At 54.6% G+C, this 16343-nt stretch overlaps 4 protein-coding genes across 4 annotated transcripts; all 4 read right to left on the bottom strand.

Moving 5' to 3' along the window:
- Positions 1 to 1256: 1256 nt before the first annotated feature.
- Positions 1257 to 4230, bottom strand: C8A04DRAFT_37718 (uncharacterized protein; the record flags this gene model as incomplete). Its single annotated transcript, XM_062783989.1, has 3 exons — positions 1257 to 2709; positions 2820 to 3591; positions 3696 to 4230. The coding sequence occupies 3 exons, from the start codon at positions 4228 to 4230 to the stop codon at positions 1257 to 1259; spliced, it is 2760 nt and encodes a 919-aa protein (XP_062636552.1).
- A 3341-nt stretch (positions 4231 to 7571) lies between these two features.
- On the bottom strand, positions 7572 to 11528 carry C8A04DRAFT_37717 (uncharacterized protein; the record flags this gene model as incomplete). Its single annotated transcript, XM_062783988.1, has 6 exons — positions 7572 to 7684; positions 8039 to 9118; positions 9200 to 10711; positions 10776 to 11068; positions 11156 to 11391; positions 11472 to 11528. The coding sequence occupies 6 exons, from the start codon at positions 11526 to 11528 to the stop codon at positions 7572 to 7574; spliced, it is 3291 nt and encodes a 1096-aa protein (XP_062636551.1).
- Positions 11529 to 12722: 1194 nt separating this feature from the next.
- C8A04DRAFT_12629 (uncharacterized protein) lies at positions 12723 to 14066 on the bottom strand (the record flags this gene model as incomplete). Its single annotated transcript, XM_062777400.1, has 3 exons — positions 12723 to 13375; positions 13515 to 13692; positions 13800 to 14066. The coding sequence occupies 3 exons, from the start codon at positions 14064 to 14066 to the stop codon at positions 12723 to 12725; spliced, it is 1098 nt and encodes a 365-aa protein (XP_062636550.1).
- Positions 14067 to 14793: 727 nt separating this feature from the next.
- On the bottom strand, positions 14794 to 15418 carry C8A04DRAFT_12618 (uncharacterized protein; the record flags this gene model as incomplete). The annotated part of the gene is made up of 3 exons (XM_062777398.1): positions 14794 to 14899; positions 15012 to 15217; positions 15287 to 15418. 3 exons carry the CDS (start codon positions 15416 to 15418, stop codon positions 14794 to 14796), a joined length of 444 nt encoding a protein of 147 aa, XP_062636549.1.
- Positions 15419 to 16343: the final 925 nt, after the last annotated feature.

The following is a 16343-nucleotide window of genomic DNA, read 5'->3' as shown; positions in this document are numbered from 1 at the left end:
TCGCACACAACCGTGCATGCATATATCCCCTTTCTCGCCTCCCGTAACAATTCCATAAGCACAAGATGGCAAACTTGAATTTGCCACAGAGATAGCGATAAAATTGGATGGGAACAGTGGAAAGGTCGGGTCTGGGATTGGGGTTTTGTGAACTGGCTCTGTTATGATTGGATGTGATTATGCTGTGCATATCCTGTAGAGAGAGATTGATGTGACTGGGTGGAGGGTTGGTGAGCGGGGAAGGGATCGACAGGGTGTTGAGGTCATTATGATCATTGCGAGGTAAATCAGTTCGGGGTAGCTTAACGGTGGGTGGTTGGCCGTGGGAGATTATGGAAGGTCGGTGTGTGGTTTGTATGGTAGATCTTATAAAGTGGCGAGCGTGTTTTGGATTTCCGGCGTCTTGGATGATGTGTTTGAGTGTGGGATGGGGTGATCGCGATAGGGGCGAGGGGTCGACGTGGACGTGTGGATGACCGTGTGCTTTCTGAGCCTACTCAAGCCTGTGAATGGTGCTTCCGCATGTTGTATCCGGTTAAGCGCAGGTAATATCGGTGATTTTTAACTGAGCTTGATCTTCCACTGTTGCTGTGTGGAATTCCCAAGCCGAGGAGATGGGGTCTCAGGAATGAAACTCCATTTGTAAAGCAGGACACTCAAAAGTCAAAAGTGATAGGCATACTTGTCCTGTGAGAAGGATCTCTCATCAGTGATATGAGATTGGATTCAATGGCCAGGCATCACTCCAGATGTGACCATCGTACGCTGTACTCGTCACCGTGGCAACCCTTGCGAATAGGGGGCAAGTCAACAGTAGAAAAGAGCAGAACGCGCAGTTGCTTCTAACTTGACTCTAATCACTTTCGCACCGTAAATACATTATACCGTAAACAAAGGCTCCGAAAACAGAGCTTCCAAAACGGAAATGACCGCGTAAATCGCAACATCCAAGCAAAAAGCACAACGCAAACCCCTACCCAAAACCGAAACCCCCATCTCAACCTCTACATCCCGTCTTTCCCTTTACCCCCATCCCCATGTTGACCCATCCCATCCTCCTCAACGCCCTCAATAACACGATACCTATCCTCCCTGCCTTGATACCTCTCTCCTTGATACCTCTCTCCTTGATACCTCTCTCCTTGATACCTCTCCCCTTGTTTCATCACGTCCTCCCGGCCATCATCATCATCAACATCGTCATCATCATCCTCCACCCGCACACACCACAACTTCACCACCATCCCCCGCCACCGTCATCGTGTCGTAGTATTACTACTGTTCCCGCTGGTCGAGGCGCTGTTCTCCGTCCCCTGAGTCCGCCTCACCGTCCGGACCGCCGGGGCCTGCTGCTGCGACTGCCGCGGCTGCTGCGGAGGCGGAGGCGCGACCGTACGACGGCTGGTGTTGGTCGACGACGTGTTGGATGTCGAGGCGCTGGGGTTCCCAGTGCTGCTCGTGGTCGCTGTGGTGCGTTTTGATACGTGGCCCGCTCGCGACACGCCCGGGCTGATGGCGCCCGAGCCTCGGGAGTTGTCGGAGGCGCGTTGGCTCTGGGACGCGGGTGGTGGTGCGAGGCCGGGGCTGCGAGGCCGCGAGTTGCTCGAAGATGGGGGGTTCAGCTTGGTGCTGGAGGTCGTAGGAGCCGGGGCAGCCGCAGCGCCGCCGGGTTGGACGTAGTTTCGCAGATGCCGGTTGAGGAACTTGAGTTCCTCGCTGGTGTCGTAGCCGCGCGTTTGGCCTTCCTGGTAGAATTGGAGGATGGTCACAGAGGAGGGTTTCGAGTCGTAGAGGCCATTCTTGCTGAAGGACTCCCATCTGAGGGGGAAGTAAACCATCATCTGGGTGTTGAAAAGGGCGACACGGTCCCGCTCGGACATGCGGCCTAGGAAATCATTGATGATGTCCAAATTTCTCAGGGACACGAGCATGGCCAAGTGGGAGGCGGCCTTCTGTCCGTTGTCGGCCTTCTGTCCGTTCTCGGCCTTGCCGCTCCAGCGCGGCACCCACTCAAAGGTCGTCTGGTGGGAGGTGTCGTGGTGCCCGTCGGAACCCATGATCTTCAAGGCCGGGAAGGACGCGCCATATGGGTCCATGACCTGGTACAGCAGCTTACGGTTCTCGGGCTTCCAGCCGAGGTCGTCGCGGGCCCAGTAAAGGGCAATGCGCGTCTGGCGCAGCGCCCAGTGGTTATAGTCCTTCGGGTCGCCATTCTTGTACTCCGGCACGTTGGACGACTGGGGCACGGTCGTGGTCTGCACGGCGGTCCTCATGATGGCCTCGTAGTAGATGTCGTTGACGGCGCGCGTGGGCAGGTAGAAGGGGGGCATACGGTCGTGGACATACTTACTTTGCAGGAACTCGCGCACGGTGTAATGGGCGAGATAGACGGACCCGTCGTCCCGCACGCGGAGCAGGCACACGCAGGCGCGCCGCAGCCTGTCCATGTCCAAGAAGCTCTGCTGGCCGGGCCCGCCCGCTACGGCCGTCACTAGGGTGTTCATGTGGATGGCGCCGGACAGGTCCATGGAGGCCATGACCAGGGCCAACGCCCGCACCGCATCCGAGCGGCTCCTGGCCTCGATCTTGTGCAGGATGAGCTCGTAGATCTCGTTGAGCGTCTTGGGCATCACTTTGAGGTCCCTTTCGACCTCGGCCGGGTTGGCGCAATCGCCCAGGAGCTCAAGCAGGCACGCGGCATAGCGGAACCTAGTTCAACGGGGATGCCCCTATTAGCACTCGTTCATGCATACATTCAGGGTACCTGTTGAAGATGATAAAAGGGGGGAAGAGGGGGGGAAGTGACGGGGGGCTCTTACATTCCATGAGACTTCGCGTTCACGGCGGTGGCGACCTTGCCCCGAAGGTCCGCCGGCCACCGCTTGTACGGGTCGTCTTTTAGCGAGGAGTCGGTGAACGTGGCGATGTCCTCACGCACGCCGGGGTTATTCATCCCCAGCGGGATGGATACCCCCTGGAACGAGGACTCGACGTCAGCGTACTCCCGGCTTGTGACCACCAGCCGCAGCTTCGCGAAGCGCTGTTCCGTCCCTAGCGCCACCAGCAATTTGAGTAGCTTGCTGAGCGGGCTGCTCTCGTCCACGGCGTCCAACACGACGTACGCGCGCTGGAATTGCCCCAGCATGACCTCGAGGCAGTCCAGCAGAGCTTGGGTCGTCGGTTCTAACCCGCTCTCATGCAGATCCCTTAGCCCCTGGGGGATGTAGCCTGACTTGCGGCAGAACTGCGAGAGGATCCATTTCAGGAACGGCGTCGCCTCGTCCATGTTGCGGCCGTGGTGGCAGTAGTAGTACGCCGCCGCGGTCTTCTTGGTGCGATCCCCCGCATCGAACCCTTTCACCTTCTCAACCATGCCGGACGCCAGCACCGTCTTGCCCGCGCCGGGGATGCCATGGATCCAGAGGAGCCGTCGTGTACCCTCTGGCCCGTCTGCCCAGGCCTTCCACTCATTGCTCCCAAAGATCCACTGGCCCGTACGGCTCTCGTGCAGCTGGATCGCTGCGTTGTGCAAGCTAGACGGATTGATCTGATTCTGCTCGAGCCAACGGTACACCTCGCTGCGTTGTGTCGCTGATGGTAGGTGGTTTGTTAGCCTGGATACCATTTTTTACAATAATACCCCTTTGTGAAAAGTAATAAGTGATGAGGTAAAGACTGTTTATTTTCGCACTTACCATCCAGGTGGGCCTGCATCGTGTTGATGCTGCTCCTGACGTGAGTCACATCCGTCCTGATCTGCTTGACCTCGTGGCTCAGCCCGACCGTCAGGCCGAGGCCAAGGTTGGCCTTGTACTTGCTGAGGTCGTTCAGCAGGGTGTCGCACCGTCCCTTCTTGTTTGACGCGCCCCAGCGGACCGCCTTGGCGATAATCGTGGCCTTGTCCTTCATCGTCATCTTGCCCCTCCCATCAAGCAATGGCTCGGGCATCAGACTCAGTAGTTCCTTGATGCAGGTCGTGCAGTGCGACACTGTGTCGCCAATCTGCTTCTGCAGATTCGCCTCATCCTCTCTTCTATTTTCGCTTGCGTCAAGGATGACTTTGACCGATTCCAGCATCGCCTGCAAGCTTGAGGTCTCGATGAGGACCAGCTTAAAGTCGTGGGGGCAAGCTCCACGAGCCGCGTCGACATAGTACCTGCAGATCCCGTACAGCTGGATCGTGAAGCCGATCAGCGTGGCGAAGGTGGATGCGAGCGCGACGGCTTCCATGTTTGCGGTGGTGTGTAAGGAGGATTATAGAAGAACGGTGTTTGTGTGGTTTGTGTCCTTGTTGGTAGTGGGGAAACAAAGGAAAATGAGCCGACAAAAGAAAAAGTTGGGGAAAACGAAACAGCGGAGAACCGATGGAAGACCAGCTTGCGATGGAATCGAGAATAAACAGACAATAGTGAATAGAGGCAGGTATAATTCCAGCATGCTGATAAACGAGGAAACGCCGAGAACTTATAAAGGATCGGCGGCCCTCTGATAACCACCTCCAGTGGCCCGTCACGAGGACTGGGAGTGAGAATGTACGTGGCGGAATTACTAACCCGCGTTCTTCCTCGCTTCGCCATCTGACATCTGTGCCTCGCCCAAATACCGACCGTCCCTGCTTCGTAAGTAAATCGGGCAGGAACCCCAAGTCGGCGGCGGCCCAGCTATGTGGTCAGCGCTAAGCTTTGGGTAAGAAGTCAAGACAGAGTGGTCTGGAATCTCTGGACTGAAGTGCCTGCCGGAGTCTCAACTACCAGTTCAAGCGTGGGGGTCCCTGTCTGCACAGTGGCTAAGGGTTTGTTGCTGTTAGTCTGAAACTCGCGCCCTGTAGGATCCATTTTGGACCCATACTACCTAGGTAGCCAAGGCTATTCCAGCAGCAGAAAAAAGCTTATCTTGTAGTGCGGTCGGTTTTTCTTCGGGCGGCCCAGCGCCCTCGCCCACTGACCAACTAGTACCCCGCCGCGCACTAACAGTCAGGTTCCACTCTGCTGGTTGGCTTACCACGGCCTGTGCCTATGCCTGTGCCCTTTTGGACATGATAAGAGTTGCCCAGAAATGGAATGCGGGCTGCACTTTCCTCGTTGGCGGCTTACACATGGAGTGTTGGTCGCGTTCAAGTTAGGAGGCAGCTGCGGATCATCCCGCGTATTGCTTGTTTCTTTTCCCCTGTCTCGGCACTCGCGTGTACGAAGTATCCAGGGGTGGTGTCAGACGTTTAAATTTTGTACCCCCCAAAAACCCACATAGTATGGTCTTGAGGAGAAACCGTCAACGAACAGCCTCGGTACCGAAGTCGTGGATCTATTGGTAGTCCCTGCACAAGAAGGCTGAGTGCAAGATGCGATCGGGGTCACCAGTCGGATAAAAACTTGCAAAATCGGACGCAAGGCTTAGACCTCTGACCGGTATCTCCCGAGAATGCCTGGTCTAATCTACATAGGCAACATGATTCCTTCGCTCCCCCCTATAGTGTACATCGTTTCTCATGATGGCGGCGAAATTTGCAGTGGGTGATGCCGAGTTATTCAGCAAGCCATAGTAGTGTGACTAAGGCCGAATGAAGCGTTCGTATGCTAAAACTTGGAGACCGTGGAGAACCTACGTTAAAAGCAGCTGCTAAGACAGTAGTCTCGCATTTCCAAGACCCGGGAACGAGATGTTTGATAGTGTATCCCCGTCCCCGGATTTTAGGCTGGCGTTCCTCTCAGGCGCCCCCGGAGTCTCACCATTGCCATGAGATGTCAGCAGCCAAGACAACAAAGGTGGAACGTCTTGGTCTGTTGTTGGTGGCGCCCAAGCTGACACAATACGCCGTCCTTCGTACTGCGCAGGGCTTCGTAGTCGACGACTCGGGGCAGTTTTCTCATCCAGGAACCGAAAGACTAAAGTGCTCCACGAACACAATTGAGATTGGAATTTGGTAGCGTTAACTAGGTAATTAGGTGGAGAGTCAAGTTATTATTGTCCGTGCATTTCAAACCTCATCGTCCGGGGCTCCGAGGTGAGGTTCGAACATCATGTTATGGGCGCCGAATCTGGTCGCTGGATATTAGAGCGTGATCGGTCTAATCCATCGTCATCCCCCAAAAAAACTAAGATCCGTCGGCCTTTCCAAATGCGACGCGGGCTATTTCTCGCGAATCTTGATTGCAAATCAACAATTCCGATGGAGATTGCGGACATAGTGCCGGCCGGCAGTTTGAAACAAACGTTCCTTGCGGGAGCAATTGAGTGCATCGCGCCGCAGGACACGCCTCGTACCCTCATCCTCCGAGAGTTGGCGGCCAGGGTCCGTTTCACGACGCCGTCTGGAATTGGCTTATCTATCTTTCGTTATGGTTTGTCAATGGGATCTAGTAATGACATTGGTTAGGTTTTCGTTTCTTCTCATAGCCTCGAAAGTGCGTCGATCGTAGAGTACGAGATAGGTACTGCGAAAGGTGCAATTATTGATCGGTATACCGGGCTTGAATTCGAAATATGACAGTGAAGGCAGCTGCTACTTGTTTTCCTCCGTAGAATTTTCCTACTAGTTGCGAGTGTTGGCATAAAATGTGATCAACGAAGTGAACGAACCGCCAGACGCGAAATCGACAAACGAGAATTCTCTGCCATCCCCTTTACTTCGGTTTTTTCGACCAACACTTTGAACATGTAGGCGCAAGAATTCCCTCGCGCAGTATTCCAAACCGTCCGTTGACAGTTCCCGAAAGCAATGCATCGATCGGGGAGGTTGTGGCCCAAGTGTCCAGATTCAGATGAAATGACGAACCGTCTCATGATGAAGCAAACACAACAGGACCCGCTTAGGAAACTTGGGAAGAATGGTCATTGACACAAGTCTAGATCGCATCGGGAGCAGTCTAGAGCAATTGGCAGTCGTGCAATTCGCGATTCGCGCGCCATCTCAAATAAAACACCGGGCTAGAAGATTCCTGTGGAGTTAACCACTGCGTTCTTTCATGATTCTGGCCCCTTGACGACCCAAAGAAACCAAGATCTATCACGTACCTGTTTTTGTGTATTGTGCGGAGTATTTATCCAAGCCTCCTGCCCGCACCATGGCCCTGTTGTCTGTATTTGCCTTCCTTCCGGTTTCTGACCAACGAATTAACCGAATAATTACATTTCCCCAGTTCCCAACAGCAAATAATCAAAGCACAACACTAATCAACAATGGCTGCCGTCCAACCCATTCCTGATATCGGCACCTTTGAGAACCTCAGAAGGAGCAACGAGTTCCTCTTGGTCATCTTTATCTTCGACCACACCTCGTTCCGCGAAGACACGCTACTCGAGGAGTTCAAGTTCGAGGCCAGTCGCAACCAGCAGGACAAGCTCCGTTACTTCACTATTGACACGGCCAACGTTCCCGAGTTTGCCTCCCAGGTGCTGTTCCGGGAGGTGACGGAGGCGCTGATCATCGTGTTCGAGAACGGACGCGAGGTCTTCAGGCTGGAGCTGAGGTCGGAGGAGGATATTCGCCAGGGCATCGAGCGGGCGACGGAGATTGCGGGTCCGGCTAGGTAATTATGTCCTTGTTTCCCCTCAAAGCTATTTGTAGAAGGCGGCTAACCATGTGTCGAACGATAGCCAGGGCATGGGGCATCATCAGCACGGCCAGAGGACGGGATTCGCGACCTAACTTCTGTGTTTCCGGGGCCGGTTCGGGTGGTTATCCAGACTGTATCCAAATGAGTCTGCAGTGCTTTAAGGCTTCTAAAAGTTTTGGGTAGTGACCTAGATTGTATCACGGTGGCCCTGGTAATCTGTAGGCCACAAACCATTTTGTGGCATGGCGAAGGAAAGGAAGAAAATAATCAAAATATATTAGTTAGTTAATTATCAGTTTACCTTTCCGGCCTGTTAAATTCGAAGCACCAAGGTAATCCCAAACGCCTGTAACCAACTTTCCAATGGCCAACAAGTTAATAAATAATTCTCGTCTCGCCCTCCCATAACGGGCTCTCTTCCAAGTCACATTCTATCCGTCCCGCTGTGCCCTGGCCCTTCTTCTCTCTGCCCCCCAACCCCAAACCTTTCAACATCCCTTCCCTTTTATCCACCGTCTTCGACCCCACCAGCCAACACGCCCGATCACTCGCCCCAGCTACGGACCCAGCGCTGTGCGCCAGCTCCTGTCGACTCACGCGGGCTTCGTCCCGGGGCAGCCATAACCTCGGCGCGGGCGTCCACATCTCGGGCGGGCGATAGGCAAGGCGTTTGGCGTAGTTGGCGGGGAGGGGGTGGTCGTCTGGGCACGGGCCCGGGTTGATGCGCGGGGCGAGGTGACGGAAGGATTGGTAGATCTCTGGGTGGAGGAAGGTGAGGAGGGCGTTTGGGGGCGTGGTGTCGGAAGGGGTGATGGAGAATTTGAGGTTCGCAAGGATGCGGGTGAAGTGGGAGGGGGGTTCTTGCGGGGGGGCAGCGGAGGGGTTCGTGGTGATGGTGGTCGGGGGCGGGGAGGCAGAAGAGGAGAAGCTGGATTTGAGGTAGGTTTTGGTCCAGTTGGTGATGTGGTATTTGATGCTGCTACTGCCCTCGATGCCGCGGAGCTGGATGTCGGTGTCGAGGTCCTGGGGCGGAGTCGGATCGGGGAGCGAGGACGTATCGTCGTCGTCGTCGTCATCATCATCTCCTTGATGGTTGTTGTTGTTGCTGTTGTTGTTTTCATCTTCGGCTGACATATTGTAGTAATCTGCGGCAAGCCCACCGGTGGGGTAATCGGCAGGTGTTACGGTATCTTCGCTCGACTGCCCATCCTCAGAAACACGGCCAATATCTTTTTCCAGGGCGAGTGTTCGTGGGAGGTTCGTGAGTAGAGGTGTGACTGCATCGCTGAGCGAGACGTGGACAAGAGCAGTGAAAACGAGAAAAATAGCCATGAGGAGCAATGGCCCGATGGAGGCCTTGAGGGCGAAGAGACCAATGAGGCAAACCTCGGCAATGTAAAGGCCCGTCATAAGCTGCATGAGGGCGCGGGGGTAGAAGAGGCCCTTGGTGTCGGGGCCGGTATCGTTGACATAAATCAAGCTGTAGCGGTAAATGCAGCCGATGAATGTCATGCCAAGACCAGCAAAGACTAGGACTAAAGGGGCGATGCAGGAGTAACTGATGGCTGGTAGGGGTTAGCTTGTTGCTGTCACGTTTGTTGATGTTGTCGAAACCACAAAGGGGGGTAGAGTAAAGAAATACTGACCGATGACACCCATGTTGGTAAACCGCGGGTATTCACTGCCCCAATGCACCTCGCGCAGTTTCTTCCACCGGTAAAACCTCCGCCTCGGGTCTTGGATGCTGTTTGACACGATCTCATGTCGGAACAGGTCGCCGAAGTTGGCTAGTCTCGTTGTGCCCGCAGCAAGGCACTGGATGAGGATGTACGAAAGATAGAAGTTGGACGCCTTCGGTAAGTTTTCGGACAGCATATCCTTGACCATGATCGGATTTTGGATGATATCAAACACCGCTGCTGAGGCAGCCGAGGTGAGGGTTGTCACCAAGAACACCTGTACGACCTGGAAGAAGAAGTAGGCATTCTGGACATACAGTTCGACCAGGCCATGCGATGGAACACCAGCCACCCGCGCACAGCCTCTGAGCATCCAAGGTACGGCCGCCATCAGCCAAGACAAGGCCAGCGCCGGTAGCAAGCCCTGGATAACGCCGAGAATGGGGCTTGGAAGCTTCATGATGAAGGACAGAAAGACGACCTTCTCACTGAGGGATTTGATATTGCTGATCATGCCGACGACGGCGGCCGGGATGGACCAAAAGATCACAGCCGCCGCGATAATGCCCATCATCAAGAATCGGCGCATAATGTGCTCCCACCAGCGGATCCGTAAGGCACTCCAGACGATGTCGCTGGGGTGCATGCCGATGTAGCAGGGCGACATGTGTAGCGGCTGGTGATGAGCCAGGATTTGGAACCCAGCCTGGGCGTTCGCTTGCGTGTCGAATTCGACGAAGGCCGCGTTGAGCGAGGCACCATCGCCACGGCGGTACTGTCGTCGGAGGTTCCAAATTTCGCGGTTGAGCACCTTCAGCCGGGCGCGCGTCCAGCGGATCGTGTCGACGCGGCGCCCAAAGTTACGTAACGGGCGGTGGTGGGGCCGGGCTTGCACGGGCATCCAAAGCGCCGCAACGGAGCCCCGGACGTCGGGAAGCGAGGGATCGAGGCCGTAAGGGTGGATATATTCAGGATCTATATCCTTTGTTCTGTCAAGCGATGGGCTGTCGGGGCCCGTTACTGACGGCGGGTTGTGACTCGGGGTGTGTGTGGATGACGTGTCGACGACTTGCCCCTTTTCTGCGTCGTTTTGTGAGGGCCGAGAAGAAGGAGGGCCGCCTTTGTCTAGGTGGCGGTCTGCGGCCGACGAAGCGGTCGGGTACTTCTTTAGGTGTTTATTTCGTGCCGTATTTGCCTGTCTAATAAGTCGGACCTCGGCTTGCTGTAGCCGAGAAGCCGTCTCCTCGCGGTCGGCAACGAGAGCACGGAGGGCGCTCGTATCCTTGACGATCCAGATGTTTTTGACCGAGTCTCCGAACAGCTTGCGCAATATCGCTTCGTTAAGATACGGCTTAGGAATGCAGGTGAACAAGACGGTCCTTGATGACAACCGCTTGGCGTAGTTTGGTGAAAGCAGGTATGCCTGTCGAAGATTGATAAAGTAGATGCACTCTCGGCATATCATGAACAACACGAAGCCTGGGCCGAATGTTAGTTACGTACTGGGGGGTAGTGGTCACGCTCAACGTGCGGTGGGACAAACCGAAGAAGCTCCAGGCGACGAGGACATGCGCATAGTACTTAGCGGCCAGCTTGACATTTCCAATCGTCAGCGAGTCCAGCTCGCCTAGACCACTAGCACCCGTCCCGTTGATAGGCAGAAGAATTGGCCAGACAATACAGAGCCCAGCGAGGCAGATGATGGACAAGATGCGGAGGAAACGAAGGAAAAAGTAGCCATCGAGCGAGCAGTTGTTGAGGATGTAGTCATCCTTGATGGCAAAGAAGGGTTTGATCCAATTGAACCAACCGTTGGGAAGCACAGGGCTGGGTGTCCTAATTTGGCCGTGTGAGTTCTTGAGGTGAACTTCTGCAGAAGCGACAGACAACTCCGTGATTCCGCCGCATGGGAGGGACACTTACTCGGGGGCCCGAAGCGACGGTATCGTCCTTGGCGCGTACACCCGATGGCACTTGCGCCGGAAGACGAAAAATACCAAGAGGCAGACGGCCGAGTAGACGACAACGGGGATGAACGTACTGCCGAGGGCGGACAGCGATGCTGAGTCCTTCTTGTCCCCGGCCGGATTGAAGTTGACGAGGGTGCCGCCGTTGCTGCCGTCGCGACTGGAACCGACACGGCCATCGTCGCTTTCGTTCTGCCGAAAGGGTGGAATTGATGCGTTAGTCCCGGAGGCACACCACAAACGCCTTCTCAGAATCATCCCCCTTGACGTACAATGCCCAACACCCTGCGCTCCAAACGCACGGCCGACGCATGTATAATCCAGTCCATTATCCTCGGTTTTTGGCGTGTCGACGGGGGCACGTGGCGCTATCACACGGGCGATGCACCATAGCAAAGCGGCTGCAACATCGTGTGGTTTGTTCCCGACCCGTCCCGTTTTGTCCAGCCCTTCTTGTTGCTCTCGGTTTTGCAGTACACTACTGTCCTGTGGTGATGTGGGTGAGTTTGACCGTTGGAGCTAGCGGTGGAAGTGGGAATGTCTCGAGTCGCAAACCAGCCAGAAAACGAAAAGGAAAAGATGGGAAAGGCCCCAAAAAAGGGTCCAACTCCACTTCTCCCCATCGGCCTTTGGTGCGCTCTCAGCGCTCCCCTGGAACCGACTTGGCGAGAGCCACTCGGGCCCTTCCGGTGCAAGGTGGGGTCGCGGGATGTGTGTGCGTCTCGACCCTCCCAGTCTGAACCAATCAGTGGTAATTTTGCGGACTTGGCGAGTACTGAGTTGGCGCCACCAGCCGGATCAGTGACCATGACGAAATTTGAAAGAACGGAGATGGACAAAGTCGAGAAGATGGTAATTGACCGGAGAACGACTCGACACTACACTACATGCGTTTTTCCCAGGACCTCGGAGATACTCTGTGCCAGACAGGCGCCCTAGCATCCGGAACACACGCGGTTGAAGCACTCTGGGATACTCGCAAAACACAAAGTAGGAAATCCCAGCACCAGGGAATTGGAAATCGCGGGAACCCCCCCCAAAAATGATCGGCACTTGAGAAGCGTGCCATGGGAGCTTGGCAATATCATTTCATGTCCCGGGCCAATAAATCGCCCTCTTTCAAGCCCAGCCGCGCCACAATGTTACACAAAAGGAGGCAGCCGACTCAACAGAGAATACAAATCGCCATGATTGTTCAGCTCTTCTTTTCCGCTTTTCGGTACCGAGGATTCGTACTCAAGGACTCTGTCCTCCGCCCACACTCGACCCTCCTCCATCGCCTCACCCCCTTTAGCGATGGCATCCGAAAACCCACCGCCAATCCTCGCTACTGGGATTGGGCACCGCCAAAAACACATCATGTCCCCCTGATCATTCATGTCACCTTAATGAGGTACCTGAGACCGTATCAAGCTGGGCCGAGACTACAAGCGTTACTCCGAGTTCGCTTGAACCGAACACAGGTTGCCCACCACGGCTATGTTGTCGTCGACAACACAGCGAGCCCCTCACACCAACTAACCTTACTTGTGATGCCAGTTAATAAAGTAATTCAGCACGCCCACCGCAAAGTCCCCGTGCTTGCGCATCACCTCGTCCAACCGACTCCGTTGCGCCTGCGAATGGATGTTGCAGCCCACCAGTCGGCAAACAGTTTCCCGCAACGCCAGGTCGCCCGGCGGGGTACCTGTGTACAGTTCGTCCACCACGGCGGGAAAGCTTGGGTGGTCGAACCAGGAGAACTCTGCAGCCCGGTAAAAACGATCGCGCGCCAGGAGCTTCAGGGCAGGCACGTCGAACTTGTCCGCCATGAAGTAGAGCCGCATGGACAAGAAGCCCTGCTGGATGCGAATCTCTTGCAGAAACCGAAGGTTCCCTTCGAGCGCGTTTTCCTCTCCGGTGTTAAGCTCTTTTTCCCGCTGATTGAGAGGAAATTCGGCCTCCGCCCCCGTGCCATCGAGGACTTGGACGTGATCCTCTTGGGGTGCGAACTCTGCGTATTCTTCTGCGGGGTGGTTGGATTCATCGGATGCGGAGCGATGAAAATTGGAGTTATCCGAGAAATTGCTTCCAGTGTCGGATTGGGCATCGCTGGTGGGGGGCCCAGTCTCATCCTGGACGTTGTCGGCATCGTTCTGTTCCCGATCAGCCAGTGCGGGGGTTCCTGCCGGTCCTGCTGGCGACAACCGCCCTGTGTCCCCGACAAAGTGTCTTCTCATTGTCCTTCCCGTTTTCCTTGTCCTTGTTCTCGTCCTTGTCCTTTCCTGGTTCCCTTTCGGTGTCGTTCTCATCATCCGACTCTAGAAACGAGACACCAGGAGCGGTAGCTAAAAAGGCATCAACTTCCTCAGGCGTCAGATTTTGAATCTCGGACGGTGGTCCCCATCCCGGTACATCATCCTCTTTGTACGTCCCTGTGTAAAGGAACTGCAAAAACCTCTCTAGTATATCTGGGTCGTCCTCTGGCACGTTGACGATACCGCTCGCCGCTTCCTATTACACCCAGTACCGGAATCAGCGCTCAATGACTCAATGACCAAGTATCCGTACAGCCATCCCACCCATTTTAACCTACAACTATCCAATTATGTGTGACATACTGAGAACCCGCTCGTCATTGCCTTGTCAAAAAATGAAGATTGAGAGCACACAATGGCGCGGTGTGCAGGAAACTCACGACCGCTACAATGAATGGCCATATCAGAAAACTTGTCCGAGTTAAGCAAACCAGACAATGCGCGGTAAAGAGAGTTGGTTTGAAGCTCCTCAGTTCGATCGTTGTCGCCCATGTAGTCAGCTGTACGGTACTGCCGCCCGGTCGATGACGCCCGAGAGCGGGGCTTTGCTTGATCTTGACTCCCTGGCATGGCGTAGGATATGCAGACGATGAAACAGGCAGAAAAGCGGAAACAGTATGGATGGTATAGTGACTCTAAGAGAACAATCCGCACCGCATAAAAGGACAAAACCGCTGAATCACCGGAGATGTTAGGCCATGCGGACGGCAGGCAGGCGGCACGAAAGCATAGTTGATATCAAGGGGCCAATTACCCCGCTGACACCCCTCGCCTGGGAAACATGAAATTGGGCAAGCACCAACAATTGTTAACCACGTCTCAGACACCCAACTGCTGCCTAGTCAACCCTAACCCTGCTACATCTGGCTGCATGCTCTACGAGGCGATGTTTGCTGTGTGGTGACTGTCGGATGCTTGAAGCTCATCGACTGGCTCACAGAGGCAGAGTTTGGAAATAACAGCAGCGTGTGGGAGTATGTAATCAATTAATGGTTGTGGACCCATTGCTCCCCGGAAAAAGCCACCCACCCCTCTACGGGATGGCTAACCTCAAGTAATGGTGAAACAGCTGCGGCGGGACGGGAGGAAAGAGCCAGGGTCAGTCGTCCAGCAGATACCTACAGATGATCACCATTTCCACGGGGGGATGTGTTTGCCGTCGCAAACCCCCATGCAGGGTGAAACGTGGCAACGTGCCTTAAGACCAAGTGTTGAGTAAGGAATCAAGGCAACCAACCGTGTCATTCTATGGTTGCTTGTCAAAGAATCCAAATTTCCTAGCTCATGCTAACATTATCTACACGTAGTAGTACTTCTTGATGCAGCTATGGTAGTTGTAGTTTGCCCCGTTCAAGCTGTCGTCCTTATATCCACCGAACGTCTTGAACCCATTGGAGCCAGTGCTGTCTCCAAGTTAGTCTCCAAGTTTATACAATGACACACTCAACATCCAGCACCGGCAAGCACACCGACAAGCAGGTAGCGCGACGAGTAGAAAAGGAAGGAGCAACCCACCGGACAGAAGAATAATTCGGCAACGACTGGGCATTGGAAGGAATGTCCCAGGTGAACGTCACACCAGTGGAGGCAAAGGTGCAGCTCTGGCTGCCGCCTTCCCACTGATGCCAGTCCTCATATGCCGTTGAGCTTGAGACCACACATGCGTCGTTGGCTGGGATGTTGTAACCGACGCTGCTACAGTTGGCATCATCTGCGCAGTACTAGAAGAGGAAAAGAAGTCGGTCAGGGAACTTTCTAATAGTGTGAAATGGGAGGGCTTCCATAATTACCGCAACGATGGAGAGAAACGTGTGGTCGGAGGATGCTTCACCAAACGAGCGGCAGTTAAGCAGATGCACGCCCTCGCCCAGAACGTCTCGGGCGAGGAAGGCGACACCGGCAAGCAAGGTAAAAGCGAGCATGTTTGGAGCGGGACAACTGGGGGCAGGGGCGACGATGCGGTCAGTCTGGGTTTCGTGAGAGATGGTGCGGTAAGGTCGAGATGCTACGCAGCATATATATATACACTTTACGAACTCAATTATCGTGAAGATTGTTACTACGCTTGGTTGTCGAGGTTTTAGGCATCCAATGTAGCACTTAGTAACGACGCGTGGGATCCCGTAACCAATGGTGTCGTTATTGGTGGTTTCTAATAAGTGGCAGTCGTACAGTTACATCTGGCGTCGCTGTGGCTGTGGCGGCGACTCGGGTTGATTGAGGGAAACACGTCGAATCGTCAGCTCTATAACACGTAGTGCATGTGAAGTTTTGGCTTTGGGCCGTTTTAAGAAGAGCGTCATGCTGGGCGCTGACAGGAACCCTTCAGCCCTCAAGGCAACCCAGAAAGACAGAAGCGGCTTTAATTACATTTAGAGACCACCGCTTGAGGATAATTAATTCGTGGGTGGTGTTAATTAAAGGATACTGAATGCCAAACGCTCAAACGATCGGGAGAGGCAGCTTCGTCGAATCTCTTCGAGAACATTCTTGTCAACGGCTTTGTCTGGGCGGGCTTTGAGACAAGAAAAGACAAAAGAGGGGGGGGTTTATAGTTATCGGTGGGTGGCCCCAGCGACACCTTCGTACTTGCCCTCGCTAAAACTCGATAACCTAGAGAAGGAACGATTGAGATATTCCCCAGCGTTGAGTGGTTCAGCTTTGAACCGAGTTGCAACTCCCCTCGAACTGAGTGGGGGTTCAAAAACCACGGTGTCGGCCCCCAACTCATATTCCAGGCCGCCAGCGGAGACACACGGAGGGGCGGCTCACTGCGATGGTTCGCGTTCCATCAAGGAAGCGGCCACCGGAATGTCGTATCCAAGTATCACCAGACCGTTCTCGAAT

This window comes from Dichotomopilus funicola (genome assembly GCF_033296635.1).
Source record: "Dichotomopilus funicola strain CBS 141.50 unplaced genomic scaffold C8A04scaffold_36, whole genome shotgun sequence".
NCBI lineage: Eukaryota > Fungi > Ascomycota > Sordariomycetes > Sordariales > Chaetomiaceae > Dichotomopilus > Dichotomopilus funicola.
Note: the sequence above shows the minus strand (reverse complement) of the source record. Positions and strands in the feature narration are given on the sequence as shown.